The 25,075-nt window shown below is 37.0% G+C and overlaps 1 protein-coding gene across 3 annotated transcripts in view; it reads right to left on the reverse strand.

The window, feature by feature from the left end:
* BANK1 (B cell scaffold protein with ankyrin repeats 1) overlaps positions 1-25,075 on the reverse strand; it is a 376,364-nt gene that overhangs the window by 312,241 nt on the left and 39,048 nt on the right. For all 3 annotated transcript variants that reach the window (XM_049885624.1, XM_049885623.1, XM_049885625.1), the window contains one exon: positions 14,916-15,314. In XM_049885624.1, the coding sequence (XP_049741581.1) occupies positions 14,916-15,314 (399 nt within the window). The remainder of the gene's footprint in view (positions 1-14,915; positions 15,315-25,075) is intronic.

Consider the following 25,075-nt stretch of genomic DNA (forward strand, 5'->3'; position numbering starts at 1 on the left):
CATCTTAATTGGAATTCTGCAGATATAATGAACTATTTCTTTGAGAAAGAAAACAAGCAGACATTCAATCCCTGAATCTAAAAGTTCGCAGCTAGTAATTTTTCAAACCTTAATAAATTCTAGAAGTACAAAAACAGTTCTACTGGCCTTTGTCCTAAAATATACTAAAACCCGTCACCATCAAGTCAATTTCAACTGATAGACGACCTATGGGTCAGAATAAAACTGCCTCATAGGGTTTCCAAGGAGTGGCTGGTGGATCCAAACTGCCAACCTTTTGGTTAACAGCTGAGCCCTTAACCACTGCACCACCAGGGCTCCATTGTGCTAACCCTTTGTACCACCCAGGGACTCCAGTCAGCAGCCAATGCTTAGAATAGTCAGTCTTTAAATTCCTGCCATTCTAATGAGTGTGTAGTGGCATTTTACTGTGGTTTTAATTTGCATTTTCCAAAGGACTAATGACACCAAGCATCTTTTCATGTGCTTCTTGCCATTTGATTAATTTTTTCTGTGAAGTATGTATTTAAATCTTTTGCCACCTTTAAAAAATTGGGTTGTTTTCTTATTATTGAATTTTGAGAGTTCTCTATATATGCTGTATGTAAGTCCTTTATGGACTGATTTTTCTTCTGATCATGGGTAAACATTTCTTGCTGTTTTGCACACCAGGTAATTTTTTTATTTGCTGCCTAGTTTTATGAACTTTACCTTCTTTAGTACTGTATTCTGATAAATACTGTTGCGTTCTGTTCCGGAATACTGTTAAGTTACTAGAGAAGAGTTTGGTCCTTTTAAGGCTTGATTTTAAGTCTTGTTAGGCAGGGCTAGTTTCTAATCTAAGATTAATTTTGGTCCGGTACCGAGGCAATACCCTTCTGAGTATCCTATTTGATGTTTCATGAATTACGAGGTTTTTCCGTTCTGGCTTGTGGGAACATGAACTATGGGCAGACTTGAGTGAGCTCCTGAGATTGCTCCTCTGCTCCTTTAAGATGCTTTCTTTCACATTTAAGGAGAACTAGTTGGAAGAAAAAAGACCAAGGACAGAAACACGAGAGAAGTCTTCCCCCTCCTGTCACTCAATCTCTGAATATAAAAATTTGCCTTTATTATTTTGTTTATGATAACCTCTAAACATCTTTCTAATTTGTCCCTTATAATCCATCTCCCTGCTAGTTCTTCAATCCAGGCCCTCGTCATTTTCTCCACTATCACTGCAATCATCCTCCTTGCCTGGCCTGTAGTGTCATACCCATTATTTACAAGCCACACTGCTCAAATCATACTTCTTAAACCCTGATCAGGTTATTTCCTAGCCACATCTGAAAGGGTCTTGAAACTAACGGCTTGGAGTTAAAACTCAAACTCAGTAGCATGAAAAAGCTTTCAAATTGCATCTAGCTCTGTACCTCTTTATACAAGGATATCTCCACATGAATCCTACATTATTGTCATTCAAACCTACTTATAGATTTGAAGTGAAATAGATTTTCCTTAGCCCCTAAGTATTTATCTTTGTTTGGGAGTAGTATAAATAAAGGAAACTAGTAATTGAGCCTTCTCAGAGTGATTTCTTTACCGTCCCATATTTACAAAAACAGACATTACTACATTATTGTGACTAGACAATAATTATTTAAATATTTTCTTTCAAATCTGATAGACACACAGCAATAGAATTGACAAGAAATGATCTGAGCAGGATGTTTAAAATCACCCTACAAAAGGTTCACTTTTTCTGCTCAGCATAACTAACTGAAGGGTTAAAGGAAGTGGTAAGGAGCCGTGGTGTCAATATTTCTTTCTTCATTGTTACTATGTCTGTAAACTTACTATTTCTGAAAACCTCATAATCTAAGGGTTTATAAACTCATCTGGAACATTCTTTTTTCATTGTATTTTCATTCTATAACTTTGTCTCTTCTGTCCCAATCCCTCCATAACTCAGTGATTCTAGAAGAGGGTATTAGAAGGAAGAACACTCAGTAATGTCAAAAGTAAAGTTGATTTTTTTAAAAATAGATTTTACATTACGTTCTCTCCAAGCACATCCCAGTCAAAGGCCAGTACACAGGGGAAGCACTGTTAATAGACATCCTTTCCAAAGGGGTTTACTACTGGGAATACAGAATACCATTGTTCACACACAATAAGATCAACCAAAAGAAGATATCCTTAGGATGGTTCCTTATGGAGGAGCCATAATCCAAATGTTACAATTTAATTTATGTGTTATACTATTAAAAAAAAAAAAGAAATTCCCGGTGTTTGGATTCCAACTCATAGGAACCCTACTGGACAGAGTAGAGTTTCCAAGGCGTGGCTGGTGGATTTCAACTGCCCACCTTTTGGTTAGCAGCCTAGCTCTTAACCACGGAGCCACTAGGACTTGCATCTAATTTGCTACCATTATAAAAATGAATAAGTACATTTTCTTACACCATAAGGTCTATTATGGAAAAATCAGTCTTTGGCAGAACTGACTCAACAGCAACTAACAACAATGCAGTGTCATACATGCTGATAAAATACGAAAATCAGTGAAATTACATCTTGCCTTCAATGAAATGGCCCACTTGTTATCTTTGATAGCTGACAGCTGATGGGAAAATTCAAACATGGTTATTATATATGAAAATATCTTAAAATCTAAAATGTTTCTAAGGAATCTCTCACATAAAGTTAAGTATAGCTTCCTGTTTTATTGAAATCCTTAAAATACATTTTTTTATTTTCAACATTTTAGAATCACTTAAAAACATGTTTTTCTTCTTAAATTAGAAAATCTACCAATTTCTTATCATCAATGCACTGAAGTTTTATTTCAGGGATTGTTGTGACCATGACATGAAACTTGTGAAGGTAAACAAGAGAAAAGACAGTTCAGCTGTTCACGTCAGAGGCTCATGGGAGCCATGCCTCAAGATGCATATCAGAAATCTGAAGTAGCTGAAAATTCTAATCGTTTGCAGCCCGTGTTATAGTCCTGTGTGATAGCTTTTTTTTTTTTTCCAGTTTAAATTTTTTTTTTCTAGTACTTTATGTCGATAAATATAATGATGAAGACCTTCAATGAGATGGATTGACACAGTGGCTGCAACAATGGGTTTAAGCATAACAATGATTGTGAGGATGGTGCAAGACCGGGCAGTGTTTCCTTCTGTTGTACACGGGGTCACTATGAGTCAGAACCGACTCGATGACACCTAACAACAACAACAGCAGAGGTTCAGAGGAATGAATCCCTTTATATCAAAACAAAAATGCTACAAATAATAATAATTTTCTCTCATATATGAATGAGCTGAACAGAAAGTAAGAAAACTTCTCAGGGGCCAAAATACTAAGTAGGCACAAATTTGTAAGGTTAAGGAAGCACACTGGAACTCATATTTGCTCTGAATTTATCTATACACCTTAGGTGGTGCTGGCTTTTAAGGAGCTCCCCACTCTACATGAGGGAAAAGTTGGGACATGAACAAAGTGAGGCATCAGACCAGAGATCCTATAAATCTGGGATACCCAAACTTGCAAAAAGAAATTTTTCTTTTTAGCTGTGGCTCTAGGTAGAAAAGAAATGTAGAAAATTGCCTCTTGACATTTGCCAGCTAAGAGCCTGCATTCACATGGGTTTAACGCCTAGATAGACTCTACCTATGTGGTCCAAAATTGTGCGTCGAAAATTTAGTATAAAGTGGTCCCAGGATGAAGTTCAAGTTCCTGGCTGAACCAGACTTAAATCTTCTCTTTAGGAAAACACTTTAAATCAGGCCCTCAAAGGACTCCCATAGATACAGTTCCATTTTACATCAGTTACAATAAAAAGTTACTTAAAAAAAAAAAAAAGCCAGAGGGGATCAGACCAGTAATTCACATAATACAATTTTAAGGAAAAAAAAATAGAAAGTGTTCATACAATGAAAGAAATAAAAAAGAAAATGAAGGCTGTGAAAGAATGAGACTATTACATAGACCAGGCTTTGAAGAAACATCCAAATGGAATTCTTAGAAATGACAAATGTAATAGCATGTAATTGCTGAAATTAGAAACTCAGTGAAAATTTTAAATGGCAGATTAGAAACAGCCAAAGAAAAATCAGCGATGCAAATGTTATACCTGAAGAAATTAGGTAGAAAAAGCAAGAGGGACAAGGGGAGCATAACTGTAGAAGGGTGGGTAAGAGCGATGTAGAGAGAATGAGATGGCCCTGGTGTTGTTCTTAGGTGCCATCGAGTCAGTCTGACTCATAGCAACTCCATGTACAACAGGAGGAAACACTGCCCTGTCCTGCGCCATCCTCACAGTCTTTGCTACATTTGAGCCCACTGTTGCAGCCACTGTGTCCATCCATCTCATTCATGCGTAATCAGAGTTCCAGGAAATAATAAGAAGAATGAAGAAGAGTCAAAATATTGGAGGGTATAATGGCTGAGCATTTTTCAGATTATGGAAAGACAAGGGATCTCATATCTAAGAAGCCCAAGTAATTAACATACAGGATAAATAAGACAGAATAAGATGCCTAGACACATCACTGTAAAACTGAAGAACCCGAAGACAAGATCTTAAAAGTAGCTGAGATAAATAGATTGCCTACCAAAAAGAAAACACTGTTAGATAACAGTCTTCTCAACAGCAGCATTGGAAGTGAGAAGGGCATAAAATGATGTTTTCAAGAACTGAGAGAAAATAACTGGACTCCTACATCCAGTAAGGCATTTTTTTTAATAATGATGGAAATAATGGCATTTTGCACAAATCAAAATCAAGATAGTTTATTACCAATAGAGCTCATCAAAGGAACTCTTTAAAGATATAATTCATGGAGAAAGAAAACGTTTCCAGGAGGAGAACTTAAGATACAAGAAAGGATAACATGTGAAGAAAATTATAAATATGTGGTTGAAACTAAGCACATATTGCTTCTATAGATAGCAAAAACATGGGAAAACTAAGATGAAATAATTATTCTGTAACGTTGAAAGAGGAGATGATTAGAGTTAAAGCATTACTGTATTTTTACTAAACTAACCCATGAATTCTGCATTTGTCGGCTGTCCTCCCCCCAAGAGTTATTTTTGTAAGTGCTCTGCTAATTTTTTTCCCAGTAACATGTGGAAGAGGATTTGCATGGCAGCACTTGGGAGGGTGCCTCCAGGAGGGCAGGGCGCACCAGCAAACAAACCCAAAAGGTGTGCATTATTTGTGTAAAGATATGGTATAAGGTCTTCACATTTTTTATAAGAAAGATAATTATTTTAAGCTACTAAATTAAATATACATCTTAAAAGTACAATGCAAATGGAATTGAGGGAGAAAACCAAATCCAAAAGAAGGCAAATGCAATTGTGTGGGGGGCTTAATTCAAAAGAAGTCTAAATGAATGCATGAATGAATAAAAAAAGAAACATTGAAAAATGGGGCAAATAGAAAACAATAAAAAGATGGTAGAATTGAATCCATATGTATCAGGTATCACAATCAATATAAGTTGATTGAATTATACATTTAAAACATTAAGATTCTAAGACTGAATTTGTTAAGTCTAGCTATATGCCATCTACAAAAGGTACACCCAGTATATAAAGACAGAGCAAATATATAATGACAGTTCAGAATAAAAGAATGTAAAGAGATATACCATAAAAACTGTAAAACAAGAGCTGGTGTAGCTATATTAAGATCAGAGAAAATGGACTTTAAGGCAAAAAATAAAATCTTTCTAGAGATAAATTGGTTCACTCTAAATTGACAAAGGTAAACATAGCACTATTTTAAAGCTGTATATACAGGTATGCCCACTTAACATCCACAGTACAGACCAACCAAACCCATTGCCATCTAGTGGATTCTGACTCATAGCAACCCCATAGAACAGAGTAGAACTGCCCCATAGGGTTTCCAAGGAGCAGTTGGTGGATTCGAATTGTGACCAGGTCTTCCATGAAATAGGACGTTATGTGATTTGGATGCCGTGCAACACCTTATTATATACAGGCAGTCCCTGTACAATCCATAGTTAAATCCCTGTAAAGCCTATTACATTAAAACCTTATGGGAGGCCACCCGACCAAGCCTGAGATCAGTATCCACCAGATACAGGAGGCTGGTCTTGCTGGGTATAAGGCTGGACATGGAGGGGGCTGCACTGGCAGCCGGATCTTGAGTTCGGGCACACCAGGTGGTGGCCCTGGCTGTTATCACCCTGTTAATGAGGCAGATTCCTGATCACGTGCAGCCGCCACTGCCTGGAACTGGGAGCCCAGGAGCGTCCTGGGCCCAGCCAGCACAGAGGAGCCACTGGAGGCTCTGCCGTACACCTAGACGCTCCATGGCTGCTGGGCAGGTGAACAAGCCAGGAGGGGAAAGAGGCACTGAGAGGGATGGGATATGCCCTGGAGCCCCCACTGTTCTTTCACTCTGGGGGCTTGGCGTCGTTAAAACCGATAGGGGGAAATAATAAAAGAAGAGCTGCTTTCCCTTTAAAAACAAACCAACCAACCTATGGACTCCTGGAGATACGCGCAGTCGGATGTTGTCCAAAGGGACGTTAAGCGATGCATACTTGTATATAAACATATATCATCACATCCATATATATATCACAATTAACCAGTGAGAAAAACAAACCCAGCCATTTAACTAATAAGTTAACAGCAACTTCATTTCTTTCCGAACTCCTGCCCACTCAAGGCAGGAATTCTCTGTGATCTGGGCCCCTCCCAAAGCCTCAAGAAGCCGTGTCCTGAGATGTGAACTGAAGCTGTTCTTTTTAATTAATACTGGCCTTGGTGACTTTTATCAATTCTCCTCTTCCTATTTCCTCAATTCCCACCTGTTTTAGATTTTTTTTTTTTAATTTTCTGACATCTGATATCGGACTTTCTTCTTTCCTTAACACTCTTTTTAACCTTGGGTTTTCCATTCTCTGCTCTGATCTCCTGTTTCTTGCCCAAATCAATAACACCCTGGCCTCTATCCTTTATTTCCAGTCCTACGGTGCTTGTGTTCTCTGTGTGTGTGTGTGTCCATGCGACTTTCATTTTAATTGTACAGAGAAAAATACAAAACTAGTTCATATTTACTGAACACTTATTCTTTGCCAAAAACTCTTCTAAGTACTTTATATGTATAAAATCATTTAATTAGCACAATCATCATATCAGGTGGAAACTATTATTAATTAAGCCAGCTCTCTGTTATACCTACTATCTTGGACTCAGAGGTAGGTAAGAGGGTTTCTTTGGGCAACATATTTATTTAATATTTGTTTAATAGAAAAAATTTCTCCTTTGAACATCCAGCTTATATAGAAAATTTTGGAGAGAAACTCGGTATAAGCTGATGATTGCTAATGTTTTTGAACCGCTCAATTTTTCTAAGAAAGGAGCACAGTAGACAATCAGTCACTGTATAAATATTCAAGATAAAACAGTTCCAGCAGGAGCTTTGCCAAATAATATATTGCTGTAAACCAAAAGTTGACCCACTTCATTCTTTCATTTGTCTATGAAAGCATATTTATATTCACTTATTCCCTCATTCATTCTTTCATTGAAAAATGCTTATTAGATAACTTCTATATTCAAGGAAGTAGACTAGGCACAGTGGAGAATATTGAGAAGATAAACAAGACATGCTACTTGAGATAAGGATCTAAAATATCCTGTAGAAAAATGACCACTAGACAATACAGAGAGAAAATAACTTCTCATGCCAGATGACCCCTTTTTCTCATAGTAAGAATGGCAGGAGAATGCTACCCTATTACATATAAAATAAACAATTGGAAGCTCTGTAGATGCCCACTACAGGGTAATTAAATATAATTTCATAGTGCATGCACTGAACTATGTTTTCCTTCAAAATGCATCACCTCCCAGAGCTACACAATATCGGTGCAAGAATGTACCTACTTTGTTTTTTGTTCATTTCTTAGAACCTGTAGATATGTACAGTAGATAACTCAGGATATTTAGCCAAAAATCATACACATGACATATATGGTTGCTATGAGTTGTAATCAACTCGACAGCACTGGATTTGGTTTGGTTTTTGACATACACGGACACATATGTATATGTCTGTGTATATGTCTATATTTGTGTGTATATTCTATATGTGCCTATTATACGTGCATGTGTGTTTATGTGTATATATATATATATATATATCATTTGACAATGCTGAAAACATCCTGCCCCATTACCCCTAAATAAGTCAATGTTCGATGTGCATTTCCTAAAAACAGACACATTTTCTTGTATAACTATATTATAATTTTAAAACCCATAAACATTATACAACATAAATATCTAAAATTTAATATTACACAACACTATTATCTAACTGGAAACCCTGGTGGCGCAGTGGTTCAGAGTTCGGCTGCTAACCAAAGGGTCAGCTGTTCACATCCACCAGGAAACCCTATGGGGCAGTTCTACTCTGTCCTATAGGGTCATTATGTGTTGGAATAGACTTGACAGCAAAGGGTTTGGTTTTTTGTTTTTTTATTATCTAATACATAATCCATATTCAAATTTAATTAACTATCCCAATAATTTCCTAAATAGTAATATTTTCCTAGCCCAGTATCCAATTCAAGTTTATTTATTGTATGTAATTTTCATGTTACTTTAGACTTCTTTAATCTGGAATAATAATCAGCCTTTCTTTTCATTTCTTATCCTTGATATTTTTAAAGAGTGCAGAGCAATTATTTTGTGGAATCCCTGTCAATTTGGGATTGTCTGATATTTCATTATGATTAGATATAGTTATGTATTTTTGGCAAGAATATCACAGAAAACCTTTGCATCATTAACAGTGAAGAGTTCAACTGCACCAATAAACATTTATAATAAACCTGCACTTTAAAACACAATTACTACTATTCTACCATTTTTTGGATGTTTAAAATCCTAAAATGGTTTTGAAAGAAAGTAAACAGCATTATAGTCTTTAAAACCAAATAAGGAGGAAAAAAAGAAATGGTCAAAATAGGTACAAAGAAGATAGAATATAATGAGAGTCATAAGTAAACAACAAAAACAATATAATTATATAGATAAAAAATATTTTTAAGCATCAACAATTTGAGACAAATTCATTGATAAAAGCAGATTTTCAGTTGACTTTGAGGAACGGCTGCAATTTCAACTGGAAAACATGGATAAGGGACTCCTGATAAAGAGGAAAGCACAAGAACAATGGTATGAAAGCAGAGATGGGAAGACTATGTTTGTTTAATAGAGAATGATGCAATTACGCTAACGTACAGCATGCACCTACATTAACGGTAATGGTGAAAATGGCCTGCACACCTATGCTGGAGCCATGTTGTTGAAAAGGAGCTGGAAGCTTATGCAAAGAGGGTGGACTTCATTTGAAAGGCCATGAAGACCCATTGGCCAGTTCTGAGCAGGTCAGCGAACCAGAGCAGCATTCTTACCGCAGTATACAGCTCAGATGCAGAGAAACAACAATGCGTGTTTCCTCATAGTTTATTTTGGTTGTTTTGTTTGAGTTACTGTCATTTGTTTTCCTTTTTACAGTAACACCACTGTTACATTGCTACTCTACATCCAAATGTCAAAACTCTTCAGGAAGGAATTAGCAGCTTTACCATTGCCATGACATCTACCATTTGACAATGAAGAAAATATGAGAAAATAAACTAAGGAGGGAACTGTTGGTAATTGGTGATTGAACTGTTGAAAGTAAACCATAGTGTCTGAAAAGGTCTGGAGGCAAAAGGTGAGGGGAGTAAGGAGTTAAAATGAGGGAAGAAGGAGAACAGCAGATGTGCTGTGATCACGGAAACTGATCTTTTTTTTTTTTTTAAACGGGAGGACTAAAGTACACAAGAGCAATACTCAGAAATATGTTAGTTAATATTAGAGAAATCTGAGGTCAGATCATTACATGTAAATAACAATGTATGTGAAATGACTGGAAACCAAAAATTAGGTAATAGACCAAAAAACAGAAGATAGGAAAAGGAAGAAATATGATTATAGTGGTCATAAAACATAAGGAAAGTTGGGGAACACATGAATTTGTATTACTCCCAATTTCAGAATTAAGGAAACAGGAAATTAGTTTTTTTAGTTCCTTAAAAAGAAATAAAATACTCAGATTAAACATGAACTACTATATCTTTTTTAATATTAAAAACTTTCCTCAGGAACCTTGATTAATTATAAAATACCTTTCTCTTTCATTAAGTTTTATAAAAATTCCTCTGATTTTTCTTTGTTGAATGTGAATATATTAGAACATTTGATTATTTTCATTACTTTTCGGACATTTTTATTATTCTTTTTATCATATATCTGAATAATAAGTTTCCTTTATTTTTTGAATAATTTCTCTATGGTGGAAGGTTGAAAAGGGATAGCAAAATCTTTCTTCCTATTTCCCCCTTTTCTCTGCACTACTTTCCATTTTGAGTAAGTTTTATCCACATATTCAACAAGAATGGCAATATGAAATATAAAGTAGTTTAGCAGATCACTATGGATGTTTATTAAAGCATATTTATTAAAGTAGATTTCTGCAATATTGCATAGATGACAGCAATTAGTATCACTTCTGTAAAGAGACCCAGCCTGTACATAAAATTATTTTACGTATAGTTTGGAAACTGCTTATATATCTACATTCTGGTTGTATTCTTACAGCTCAGACAAATTTACCATCTGTGAACATCTTTTTCCACAAAACGCTGCAGTATTTTCCACTTGGTACGTCTAAGTTATTGTAAGTCAGAGTCCAAATTCCAATGTGGGAAAATTGCATTAAAGACAATTGTTGCCGCTGCTGTTGTTGTTTTTAGTTTGTTGTCATTAAGTCCATTCTGATTTATGGCAGCCCCTTCAAAACAATATTATTTTGTTTATAAGGTATACGTTTTTCTCTTCTCAACTACAAAAGGGAATATAATTTGAGAATATAGCAGAATACCACTTTCATATCCACCCAAAGGTACTGCCCATAAAACAAAAACAACTAAAGAACAAAAATCTTTGTTAAACAACAGTAATATCATAATTTCAGTGGCCAAAACAACTTGAGTTCTTCAGAAGAAATAACACTGATGGGGTGAGAAGAACCGTCTAAAATTTTGACACCAATTTTTAGTGCTCCTCTGTCTCGGAAGAGATCATTAACATACAATTGCTTTCACTTTATATGCATTTTATCGTGATTTTTTTTCAGAAATTTTCAGTTGTAAATTTTTTCCTATTTCAGCCAACTAAGCTCATTATATTTGAATATACTACAGAAAAAGAGATTGTGAGAAACTTGAAGGACTTCCCATTTAAAAGTTGTGGTATAGAGTCAACATTTTCCCTTTTTATTCCTGGAAATCATCCCAAAGCATAAGAGAATGAGAAACAATTATGCCCATGCACTATTCAGTGAAAATAGGAAACAGTGAAATCCTAGACCCTAGATCAATGGAATTCTCCCCAAAGCAGTGATGACTGAGCAGAAGGGCGTACAGGAGAAAGCAGAGAAAAAGAAACTTTGAAGAAATAATGCAGAAGCTGCAAGTTTCAAAAAGAGCTGACAGACATATATTTTTCCAAGGCTAGAAGCACATCCCTTGTTTTAATTGCAGACACAATACAACAGTTTGAAATAGAAGCATCTGAAGAATTGATTTGGGTCAAAAACGCAGAGAAAGTAAGGAAATATACACACAGGACACATTTACAGGATGCACAGAATATTTTTGTGAAAGCAGAGAACTCCTCTCATGGGTTGCAGGGCGGGAAGTGGAGGAGAAGGGGGGAACGTAACAAACAAGACCCACAGAATTATGATAAAATATCATTGTTATTTTAATTTCCTAAATTTGGGGTACTTGTTAGGCAACAATTGAGAACCAAAACAAGGCTATAAAAGGGCTGAATAAGAAGAGTTTAGGATGTTCTAAAAAATGAGAGAGTTTTTTTTCTTCAATTCTTTTTTTATTGTGCTTTAAGTGAAAGTTTACAGTTCAAGTTAGATTCTCATACAAAAATCTATACACACATTGTTATGTGACCCTAGTTGCTCTCCCTATAATGTGACAGCACACTTCTCCTTTCCACCCTGTATTTCGCGTGTCCATTCAATCAGCTCCTGTCCTTTTCTGCCTTCTCATATTGCCTCCAGACAGGAGCTACCCATTTAGTCTCATGTATCTGCTCAAGCTAAGAAGCATACTCTTTAACACGATCATTTTATGTTTATAGTCCAGTGTAATCTTTGTCTGAAGAGTTGGCTTCAGGAATAGTTTCAGTTTTGGGCTAATAGAGAGTCCAGGGACCATGTCTTCTGGGGTCCCTCCAGTCTCAGTCAGACCATTAAGTCTGGCCTTTTTACTAGAATGTGAGTTCTGCATCCCACTTTTCTCCTGTTCCATCAGGGACTCTCTGTTGCATTCCCTGTGAGGGAAGTCATTGGTGGTAGCCAGTCACCATCTAGTTCTTCTGGTCTCAGGCTGATGGAGTCTTCGGTTTATGTGGCCCTTTCTGTCTCTTGGGCTTATATTTTCCTTGTGTCTTTGGTGTTCTTCATTCTCTTTTGCTCCAGGTGGGTTGGGACAAATTCATGCATCTTACATGGCCACTTGCTAGCTTTTAAGGTCCCAGACCACTCACCAAAGTAGGACTCAGAACATTTTCTTAATAAACTTTGTTGTGCCAGTTGACCTAGATGTCCTCTGAAACCATGGTCCCCAGACCTCTGCCCCGCTACTGTGTCCCTTGAAGCATTTTGTTGTATTCAGGAAACTTCTTAGCTTTTGGTTTAGTCCAGTTGTGCTGACTTCCCCTGTATTGTGTGTTGTCCTTCCCTTCACCTAAGATAATTCTTGTCTACTATCTAGTTGGTAAATACTCCTCTCCCTCCCTCCCCACTCTCATAACCAACAAAGAATTTTTTTCTGTGTTAAAACCTTTTCTTGAGTTCTTATAATAGTGGTCTCATACAATATTTGTTCTTTTGCAACTCACTGATTTCACTCAGCATAAAGCCTTCCAGATTCATCCATGTTATGAGATGTTTCACAGATTCATCATTGTTCTTTTTCTTTCCACAGTATTCCCCTGTGTGAATATACCATAATTTGTTTATCCATTCATCCATTGATGGGCACCTAGGTTGTTCCCATCTTTTTGCTATTATAAGCAGTGCTGCAATGAACATGGGTGTACATATATCCATTCGTGTAAGGGCTCTTTTTTCTCTAGGATATATACGAAGGAGTGGGATTGCTGGATTGTATGGTAGTTCTATTTCTAGTTGGGGTTTTTAAAGAAGCGCCAAATCAATTTCCAAAGTTGTTGTACCATTTTACATTCCCACCAGCAGTTTTGTAAGTGTTCCAGTTTCTCCACAACCAGGAGAGATTTTTTTTTAAAGAGAGTTATTGATGCGCTGTGAGTACCACCCTCCCTCAGGGGGGAAGAGTGAGGGATCATTACCCTCTTCTCAAGCATAATGTGGCTTTCAGCAGACTGTTTGGGGTTGATATGTGTTCCCTGGATTTATAAAACATCAAAACTTGTGCTAGACCCACATTTGGAAATGGATAAAGGCAAAAGACTGGCTGCATTGTTGTTCCAAGGGCAGGACAGTGCTGGCTTTACTGAGAATGGCTTGGACACATGGAATTTGTCAGAGCAAAAGATGAATGAAGATTTTAAAGACAGATGTGGGCCAGGTGAGAAAAAAAGCCAGCCAGGAGATATCTCAGAGTGATTTTGACCAAGAGACACATATAAGTGGGCTATTAGAATGCAATCGTAAGGATCCATACCAAGATGACTAGCCAAAACTAGGAGCTGGGAGGAGAAGATAGACTTACCTCATTAAGGAATTACAGATATCCCCAGTGATTGAAGGGGTCTCCAAAGAATCCAGAAATAAGCTCTGAGAAATGAGCCACCACTCAATATCTGATACGACCAAAGGAAATAATAACTCTATCCCATCCCTGTAGGGACTGAAACTATAGCTGGAAGACTGGGTGTTGAAGGTGTAATGCAAGTTGAGAAAACAAGGGAAGCTCCTGACCACAATCCCCTTCCACACCAAGTCTAAAGCAGAATAGAGCTGGTGAAGGGAGACGCGCTAACTTTAGGAAGCTTCAGAGTTTAAACTATTACCCAGTACTTTCTAATTAATGAATGCACCTTTGTGTTCTCCTCTTTAACATAATGGTTATACAAGCAAAAATGATTTTTATTTAAAATTAATAAAAATAACTGTTTCACACCATAGTAACAAATCCTGTACAACTATCTTTACAACAGAAGTGCTATCATTTTAACACAAACCTTTAAACCTTGGCTTGCTACTGATTGGTAACAACACTAGGGTACCAAAACCAACCAACCCATGCCATCGAGTCGATTCCGACTCATAGCGACTCTATAGGACAGAGTATAACTGCCCCATAGAGTTTCCAAGGAGTGTCTGGCGGATTTGAACTGCCAACCCTTTGGTTAGCAGCTGTAGCACTAAACCACTATGCCACCAGGGTTTCCAATACTAGGGTAGATACCATGAATTCAAGCCTCACCAGTTAAATAAGAAACCAGATTCAAGAACGAAACTGGCATATGGGATAGCATATGGGATAGCATATCACACTTGTTCTACCGTGGCCTCATACAAGCTGCCCTAAGGAATATATTTATAAACCAGTCTTACAATAACTGATAAACCTTGACTCGAATACAGCTAAAAATTAAGAATCTTGCATGTAGTGAAAGTGCATCATATTGCTAAATAAAATTGGCTTTCATTTTTCTTCTTTTTATGCTAATATAAAAGTTTTAATTATCGGCTTTAAAAAAAAAGCAACAAACAAAAGATAAAAGCAAATAAGCAAAATAAAATTTGGCAACACTACCTCTGAATAGGACACTCTTGATTACGGAGATGTAGTCTTCCGGCTCCTGCTCACTTGAGATCTCAAACATGCCTCCAGAGACATTTAGTAATTTATAGAGCAGATCTGAACTCTCCACTCCACACAGCAGAGTAACCACACTTTCGGGCGAATGCAGTACCTTTTCCAGAAACTGACATTTCTTTGGAGTTAGATTTTTAAGCAGGCTATTTGATAATATTAAAAGTTTACATTTGTAAGAGTCCAAACTCAGCAATTCCAAGTGCCGAAGAGAGAAATTCTCCAAGCGATATAACAAGATTGCTTCCCTTTTCACTACATGTAAAAAAACTTCCTTCAAATATACACCCCACTCTTCAGCATCTTCCTCATATATCATTAGGATGTCTTTTGTATTTTCTGTAAAAAGAGAAAAATAATGTATTAATTTTCTTATATTTCAAATGCAAACAGTAGGTTATATTTCTTGAAATATTTGATATAGTCTTTAAGAACTATATTCATTTGCTTATACCAGAGAACAATAATATAATTCATATTGTCCCATCATGATCATACAGAATTAAAATAAGCCTTAAGATGCAACAGAGTTTATAGTTCATGCAAGTCTCCTGTATACTCAGTGGAAACATATGAATCGAGGATGCTCAATAATCAAGGAATAAGTGAGTGGCCTTGTGATAGGTGCAAATAATACTGGGATCAGGGCTGCTAACCAAAAGTTTGGCAGTTCAAATCTACCAGCCGCTCCTTGTAAATCCTATGGGGCAGTTCTACGCAGTCCTATAAGGTCACTATGAATCGAAATCAACATGATGCAAGGGTTTTTTGTTGTTGTTCTTGTGAAAGGTGGAAAGAACACTGGGATCAGCAGGGCTGGACATACAAGCATGGCGCTGGAAGTAACTTCAAATTTCACTTAAATTGTGATATTAAGCTCCATGTTTATTCCTTTGCCGAATGAAGGCTAATATAAAAAGGTTAAATGAAAGTAGTTCCTAGTAAATGGATTATCTTGAAAAGAAATGAAAGTACATAAAATCTTATTTACACGTAAAGATGAGGAAATAAAGCCAGACCACAGAATGTCTATCCCCAAATACCTAGCAAAATAAACAAAAGTAACTTTTGAAAAAATCAGTAACAGAAACCAAATAGTTTGAGAGCCAAAACATTACCATTATCAAACTAACAAGTAAATTGGAAAAAGCAGTAGAGAGACTAAAACCAGAAAGAAACCCACTGTCATTGAGTCAACTCTGAGTCATAGCGACCCTACAGGACAGGGTAGAACTGCCCCATAGAGTTTCCAAAGAGCGCCTGGTGGATTGGAACTGCCGACCTTTTGGTTAGCAGCCATAGCTCTTAACTACTATACCACTAAGGTTTCCAATATCTATATTAGACATAGATAATGTTTAAATTTCCAGTCTAAAAGTAAAGTTTGATATTTTCATAGCAAATGCAAATAAAAATAGAAATTAAAGCAACTGATGAGAATATGATATATAAGATTGACAAAAAGAAAATTCAATATAAAGCTAATCCAAAAACCTAAAATAAGATACAAAAGACAGATTAAAATATTTTAAAATATAATTTCAAAAGTCCTTGAAATAAAGAAAGAAAAAGGAGCCAGTTACATGGATCAATTGGACACAACTATGTTCCAAGAAAAATTGTTAGAGAAACCATATGTTGATTAACTATCCTTGGCTTAATGATAATTATAAAACCTCTTCATACATCCAGGAAGGAAAAGCAAGTCACCTACAAGGAGAAAAATATTTGGTTGGTCTTAGATTTCTTCAGAGCAGTTTCAAGGCCAGATTACAACAGAGACGTATGAGAAAGTTATCACAAAAATAATTTTACTGCAGAATATTTCACAACAATAAAAAAAACAAACCACTCTTACATGCAACACGGATAGCAAAATACATGAATAAATAAAAGGCACAAAAGAGTGTATACTGTCTGATTATGTTTATATGAAGTTCAGAAACAGAAAACAACAACAACAAAAAAACTCCATTGCAATATGGATGAGAAGAGTGGTTGTATTTGGGGGGAGCATTATCCATAGGGAAGGAACCTGCTAGGGTTCTGGAAATGATCTAGGTGGTGGTCATACAAATCACAAATATATAAGACATAAAAATTCATAGATCTTTATATCTTAGATTCTATGTGTAAGTTATACCTCAATAAAAAAGCAAATTGAAGGAAAAGTATCAAAAGAACATCATAGATGACAGTTGTTCAAGAGGCCTAGAAACCAGTAAGGACGGACAACAGGTAATTGGAACATTTGGGGAAAAAGCCACAGGAAATAAAGCAATTGTAAGATTACCAAATACATTTGAAATTTTGAGAAAAATGCAGGTAATAGAGGTTTAACAGTTCTGATAGGACATTTTGGAAAAAAGAAAAAATTTAAAGATAAGTACTTTACAATCCTTTTAAAGATAAGTACTTTACAATCCTTTTGAAAGTAAAATAAAAAATACTGTAAATACTAAATCCAGAAAAACCAAGCCAACAGAAATTGCAAGCTAAAGAACACAATCATTATATATATTTGGCTCAACAGTGAAAATGTATATATATATTATAATAAAGTATAAACCAATTAATGATTTAACTAAAAGTTGAAATTTAAACATACTAGTGAAAAAGGAGTCAGGTGTACTAAGATACCAAAATCCTTATCTAACATATTATATGAAATCAATAGATAATAGCTGCAATTAGGAAATCCAGAAATAAAAGTATAAACATATTTTTTTAGAAGTATGGAATAAAACAAAAAGATTTTGAAAGATTTAAAACTCATTCTAATGAAGAGTGGAATGGTGTTTGGGGAGGAGGAGAGCAGAGAACTGCTGGTTCTCATCATAGATGTTTTATTATTGTTCTATATGAAACTATAACTGTAATCAAAATTTAAATAATAAAAAGCCAACAAATAGAAGAACAAAGGTAAAATAAATGGAAATGTTAAAAAAAAAATCCCTTGGAAAAAGCACAGTTTATGAGTTGAACACTTGCATCTACAGGACAAAGATAACTAAATACGGAGAAGTTTATGATTGCACTACAGAATACCAATGGTAAAAACCTTGATGAACATACGCAGCAAAACATACACCAATTCAACTCTTTCTACATATACAATTCAGTGACATTGATTACATTCTTTGAATTGTGCAACCGTTTTCCCATCTCTTTTCTGAGTTGTTCTTCTCCATTAAAATAAACTCACTGCCCCCTAAGGTTCCTATCTAATCTTTCCAGTTACTGCTGTCACTTTGATCCAGTATAAATAGTTCTTAAATGAGCACAATGTTCAACGCAGACATTTTTTTCTAGTTTCGCTAATTTTTTTTTTTTTTTTTTTATTGTTTGGTTTTAAGAAGACTTTGGGGGATATTTTTGGTTTAAATTTTAAAGATTATCTCAGGGCAATAGTTTCAGGGATCCGTCCAGCCTCCATGGCTCCAGGAAGTCTGGAGTACATGAGAATTTAAAATTATGTTTTGCATTTTTCTCCTTTTGATAAGGAGTCTTCTATAGAATCTTTGATCAAAATGCTCAGTAATAGTAGCTGGGCATCATCCAATTCTCCTGGTCTCGTGGGAAAGGGGGCAGCTGTTCACGAAGACAATTTGTCACACATTCCATTCCCTCCTCATATTCCTGATTCTCCCTCCTCCACTGTTGCTCCAGGCAAACAGAGAGCAATTGTCATGCCTTGGATGGCCACTTACAAGCTTTTAAGACTGCAGTCACTAAGGGCACTAAGTAAGGAACTAAGAGGTAGAAGAGGGGCACTAACCACATTACAGGCATACCTCTGAAATATTGTGGGTTCAGTTCCAGACCACCGCATTAAAGCAAATTTCCCAGTAATACAAGTCACACAACTTTTTTGGTTTCCCAGTACATATAAAAGTTATGTTTACGGAGGAGGCGGAGCCAAGATGGCGGACTAGGCAGACGCTACCTCGGATCCCTCTTACAACAAAGACACGGAAAAACAAGTGAATCGATCACATACATAACAATCTACGAACCCTGAACAACAAACACAGATTTAGAGACGGGGAACGAACTAATACGGGGAAGCAGCGATTGTTTCCAGAGCCTGGAGCCAGCATACCAGTCAGGTACGGCACAAGCACAGAGACCTGCTCCACCCCCCTGAACTAACCCCGGGAGGGGGACTAGCCGGTTCCACGGGCGGCGTGGGACGCAGCCGTTAGGAGAAGTCCCCGGGAGGCAGTGACTGATCTTGGAGCAGAAAGAGCAGCACCCGAGCCGGGGAACCGTCCCACAGGGATTTGGACTGCACGCAGGTACGCCATAAACACGGAGAGTTGCTCCACCCCCTGAACTAACCCCGGGAAGGTGACCATCCGGGTCGCGCGGGCGGCGTGGGACGCAGCCGGTAGGAGAAGTCCCCGGGAGGCAGCGACTGGTATTGGAGCGGGGAGAACAGCGTTCCAGCCGGGACACTCGGTCGCGGCACAAGCACGGGGAGCTACTCCACCCATCTGAACTAACCCCGGGAGGGGGCCCACCTGGTTCACGGGGGCGGCACGGCCACGCGGCTGGAGGGACGAGAAGTCCCCAGGAGGCAGCGACTGATTTTGGAGTCGAGAGTGCACCGTCCCAGTAGGGGAGCCTTGACGCTGGGCGTGGGGCTGGAAGCGGAGGATCTGACCGTGACTCCAGCGGGCCAGACCCCCCGGGGGTAATCTCCACACAGACAGCACACATAGGCGACGCGCCCGCGGGAATCTCAGATATAATAGTCTTTCCAAGCAAGACAAGCAACTCTGGCTATATTCTGAGGTGCTACTCTCCTATCTCTCTGTTCCCTCCCCCACCCTCCCCAGGCGGCTTCATTAACATCTGAATAGCCTGAGCCAGAGGGAGAACTCTGATAGGGATCTGACTGCAGTTTTTTTTTTAGCGGATTTTCTGGAAAAACTAGTTTCCCAGTGATGGCTCGGAGACAACAATCCATATCAAACCACTTAAAGAAGCAGACCGTGACAGCTTCTCCAACTCCCCAAACAAAAGAATCAAAATCTTTCCCAAATGAAGATACAATTTTGGAATTATCAGATACAGAATATAAAAAACTAATTTACAGAATGCTTAATGATATCACAAATGAAATTAGGATATCTGCAGAAAAAGCCAAGGAACACACTGATAAAACTGTTGAAGAACTCAAAAAGATTATTCAAGAACATACTGGAAAAATTAATAAGTTGCAAGAATCCATAGAGAGACAACATGTAGAAATCCAAAAGATTAACAATAAAATAACAGAATTAGACAACACACTAGGAAGTCAGAGGAGCAGACTCGAGCAATTAGAATGCAGACTGGGACATCTGGAGGACCAGGGAATCAACACCAACATAGCTGAAAAAAAATCAGATAAAAGAATTAAAAAAAATGAAGAAACCCTAAGAATTATGTGGGACTCTATCAAGAAGGATAACCTGCGGGTGATTGGAGTCCCAGAACAGGGAGGGGGGACAGAAAACACAGAGAAAATAGTTGAAGAACTTCTGACAGAAAACTTCCCTGACATCATGAAAAACGAAAGGATATCTATCCAAGATGCTCATCGAACCCCATTTAAGATTGATCCAAAAAGAAAAACACCAAGACATATTATCATCAAACTCACCAAAACCAAAGATAAACAGAAAATTTTAAAAGCAGCCAGGGAGAAAAGAAAGGTTTCCTTCAAGGGAGAATCAATAAGAATATGTTCTGACTACTCAGCAGAAACCATGCAGGCAAGAAGGGAATGGGACGACATATACAGAACACTGAAGGAGAAGAACTGCCAACCAAGGATCATATATCCAGCAAAACTCTCTCTGAAATATGAAGGCGAAATTAAGATATTTACAGACAAACACAAGTTTAGAGAATTTGCAAAAACCAAACCAAAGCTACAAGAAATACTAAAGGATATTGTTTGGTCAGAGAACCAATAATATCAGATATCAGCACAACACAAGGTCACAAAACAGAACGTCCTGATATCAACTCAAATAGGGAAATCACAAAAACAAACAAATTAAGATTAATTAAAAAAAAATACACATAACAGGGAATCATGGAAGTCAATAGGTAAAAGATCACAATAATCAAAAAGAGGGACTAAATACAGGAGGCACTGAACTGCCATATGGAGAGTGATACAAGGCGATATAGAACAATACAAGTTAGGTTTTTACTTAGAAAAATAGGGGTATATAATGAGGTAACCACAAAAAGGTATAACAACTCTATAACTCAAGACAAAAACCAAGAAAAACGTAACGACTCAACTAACATAAAGTCAAACACTATGAAAGTGAGGATCTCACAATTTACTAAGAAAAACGCCTCAGCACAAAAAAGTATGTGGAAAAATGAAATTGTCAACAACACACATAAAAAGGCATCAAAATGACAGCACTAAAAACTTATTTATCTATAATTACCCTGAATGTAAATGGACTAAATGCACCAATAAAGAGACAGAGAGTCACAGACTGGATAAAGAAACACGATCCATCTATATGCTGCCTACAAGAGACACACCTTAGACTTAGAGACACAAACAAACTAAAACTCAAAGGATGGAAAAAAGTATATCAAGCAAACAATAAGCAAAAAAGAAGAGGAGTAGCAATATTAATTTCTGACAAAATAGACTTTAGACTTAAATCCACCACAAAGGATAAAGAAGGACACTATATAATGATAAAAGGGACAATTGATCAGGAAGACATAACCATATTAAATATTTACGCACCCAATGACAGGGCTGCAAGATATATAAATCAAATTTTAACAGAACTGAAAAGCGAGATAGATACCTCCACAATTATAGTAGGAGACTTCAACACACCCCTTTCGGAGAAGGACAGGACATCCAGTAAGAAGCTCAACAGAGACACGGAAGATCTAATTACAACAATCAACCAACTTGACCTCATTGACTTATACAGAACTCTCCACCCAACTGCTGCAAAATATACTTTTTTTTCTAGCGCACATGGAACATTCTCTAGAATAGACCACATATTAGGTCATAAAACAAACCTTTGCAGAGTCCAAAACATCGAAATATTACAAAGCATCTTCTCAGACCACAAGGCAATAAAACTAGAGATCAATAACAGAAGAACGAGGGAAAAGAAATCAAATACTTGGAAAATGAACAATACCCTCCTGAAAAAAGACTGGGTTATAGAAGACATCAAGGAGGGAATAAGGAAATTCATAGACAGCAACGAGAATGAAAATACTTCCTATCAAAACCTCTGGGACACAGCAAAAGCAGTGCTCAGAGGTCAATTTATATCAATAAATGCACACATACAAAAAGAAGAAAGAGCCAAAATCAGAGAACTGTCCCTACAACTTGAACAAATAGAAAGTGAGCAACAAAAGAATCCATCAGGCACCAGAAGAAAACAAATAATAAAAATTAGAGCTGAACTAAATGAATTAGAGAACAGAAAAACAATTGAAAGAATTAACAAAGCCAAAAGCTGGTTCTTTGAAAAAATTAACAAAATTGATAAACCATTGGCTAGACTGACTAAAGAAATACAGGAAAGGAAACAAATAACCCGAATAAGAAATGAGAAGGACCACATCACAACAGAACCAAATGAAATTAAAAGAATCATTTCAGATTATTATGAAAAATTGTACTCTAACAAATTTGAAAACCTAGAAGAAATGGATGAATTCCTTGAAAAACACTACCTACCTAAACTAACACATTCAGAAGCAGAACAACTAAATAGACCCATAACAAAAAAAGAGATTGAAACGGTAATCAAAAAACTCCCAACAAAAAAAAGTCCTGGCCCGGACGGCTTCACTGCAGAGTTCTACCAAATTTTCAGAGAAGAGTTAACACCACTACTACTAAAGGTATTCCAAAGCATAGAAAATGACGGAATACTACCCAACTCATTCTATGAAGCCACCATCTCCCTGATACCAAAACCAGGTAAAGACATTACAAAAAAAGAAAATTATAGACCTATATCCCTCATGAACATTGATGCAAAAATCCTCAACAAAATTCTAGCCAATAGAATCCAACAACACATCAAAAAAATAATTCACCCTGATCAAGTGGGATTTATACCAGGTATGCAAGGCTGGTTTAATATCAGAAAAACCATTAATGTAATCCATCACATAAATAAAACAAAAGACAAAAACCACATGATCTTATCAATTGATGCAGAAAAGGCATTTGACAAAGTCCAACACCCATTTATGATAAAAACTCTTACCAAAATAGGAATTGAAGGAAAATTCCTCAACATAATAAAGGGCATCTATGCAAAGCCAACAGCCAATATCACTCTAAATGGAGAGAACCTGAAAGCATTTCCCTTGAGAACGGGAACCAGACAAGGATGCCCTTTATCACCGCTCTTATTCAACATCGTGTTGGAAGTCTTAGCCAGGGCAATCAGGCTAGACAAAGAAATAAAAGGTATCCGGATTGGCAAGGAAGAAGTAAAGTTATCACTATTTGCAGATGACATGATTATATACACAGAAAACCCTAAGGAATCCTCCAGAAAACTACTGAAACTAATAGAAGAGTTTGGCAGAGTCTCAGGTTATAAAATAAACATACAAAAATCACTTGGATTCCTCTACATCAACAAAAAGAACACCGAAGAGGAAATAACCAAATCAATACCATTCACGGTAGCCCCCAAGAAGATAAGATACTTAGGAATAAATCTTACCAAGGATGTAAAAGACCTATACAAAGAAAACTACAAAGCTCTACTACAAGAAATTCAAAAGGACATACTTAAGTGGAAAAACATACCTTGCTCATGGATAGGAAGACTTAACATAGTAAAAATGTCTATTCTACCAAAAGCCATCTATACATTTAACGCACTTCCGATCCAAATTCCAATGTCATATTTTAAGGGGATAGAGAAACAAATCACCAATTTCATATGGAAGGGAAAAAAGCCCCGGATAAGCAAAGCACTACTGAAAAAGAAGAAGAAAGTGGGAGGCCTCACCTTACCTGACTTCAGAACCTATTATACAGCCACAGTAGTCAAAACAGCCTGGTATTGGTACAACAACAGACACATAGACCAATGGAACAGAATTGAGAACCCAGACATAGATCCATCCACGTATGAGCAGCTGATATTTGACAAAGGACCAGTGTCAATTAACTGGGGAAAAGACAGCCTTTTTAACAAATGGTGCTGGCATAACTGGATATCCATTTGCAAAAAAATGAAACAGGACCCATACCTCACACCATGCACAAAAACTAACTCCAAGTGGATCAAAGACCTAAACATAAAGACTAAAACGATAAAGATCATAGAAGAAAAAATTGGGACAACCCTAGGAGCCCTAATACAAGGTATAAACAGAATACAAAACATTACCAAAAATGATGAAGAGAAACCCGATAATTGGGAGCTCCTAAAAATCAAACACCTATGCTCATCTAAAGACTTCACCAAAAGAGTAAAAAGACCACCTACAGATTGGGAAAGAATTTTCAGCTATGACATCTCCGACCAGCGCCTGATCTCTAAAATCTACATGATTCTGTCAAAACTCAACCACAAAAAGACAAACAACCCAATCAAGAAGTGGGCAAAGGATATGAACACACATTTCTCTAAAGAAGATATTCAGGCAGCCAACAGATACATGAGAAAATGCTCTCGATCATTAGCCATTAGAGAAATGCAAATTAAAACTACGATGAGATTCCATCTCACACCAGCAAGGCTGGCATTAATCCAAAAAACACAAAATAATAAATGTTGGAGAGGCTGCGGAGAGATTGGAACTCTCATACACTGCTGGTGGGAATGTAAAATGGTACAACCACTTTGGAAATCTATCTGGCGTTATCTTAAACAGTTAGAAATAGAACTACCATACAACCCAGAAATCCCACTCCTCGGAATATACCCTAGAGATACAAGAGCCTTCATACAAACAGATATATGCACACCCATGTTTATTGCAGCTCTGTTTACAATAGCAAAAAGTTGGAAGCAACCAAGGTGTCCATCAACGGATGAATGGGTAAATAAATTGTGGTATATTCACAC

This window comes from Elephas maximus, chromosome 5, assembly GCF_024166365.1.
Source record: "Elephas maximus indicus isolate mEleMax1 chromosome 5, mEleMax1 primary haplotype, whole genome shotgun sequence".
NCBI classification, from domain to species: Eukaryota; Metazoa; Chordata; class Mammalia; order Proboscidea; family Elephantidae; genus Elephas; species Elephas maximus.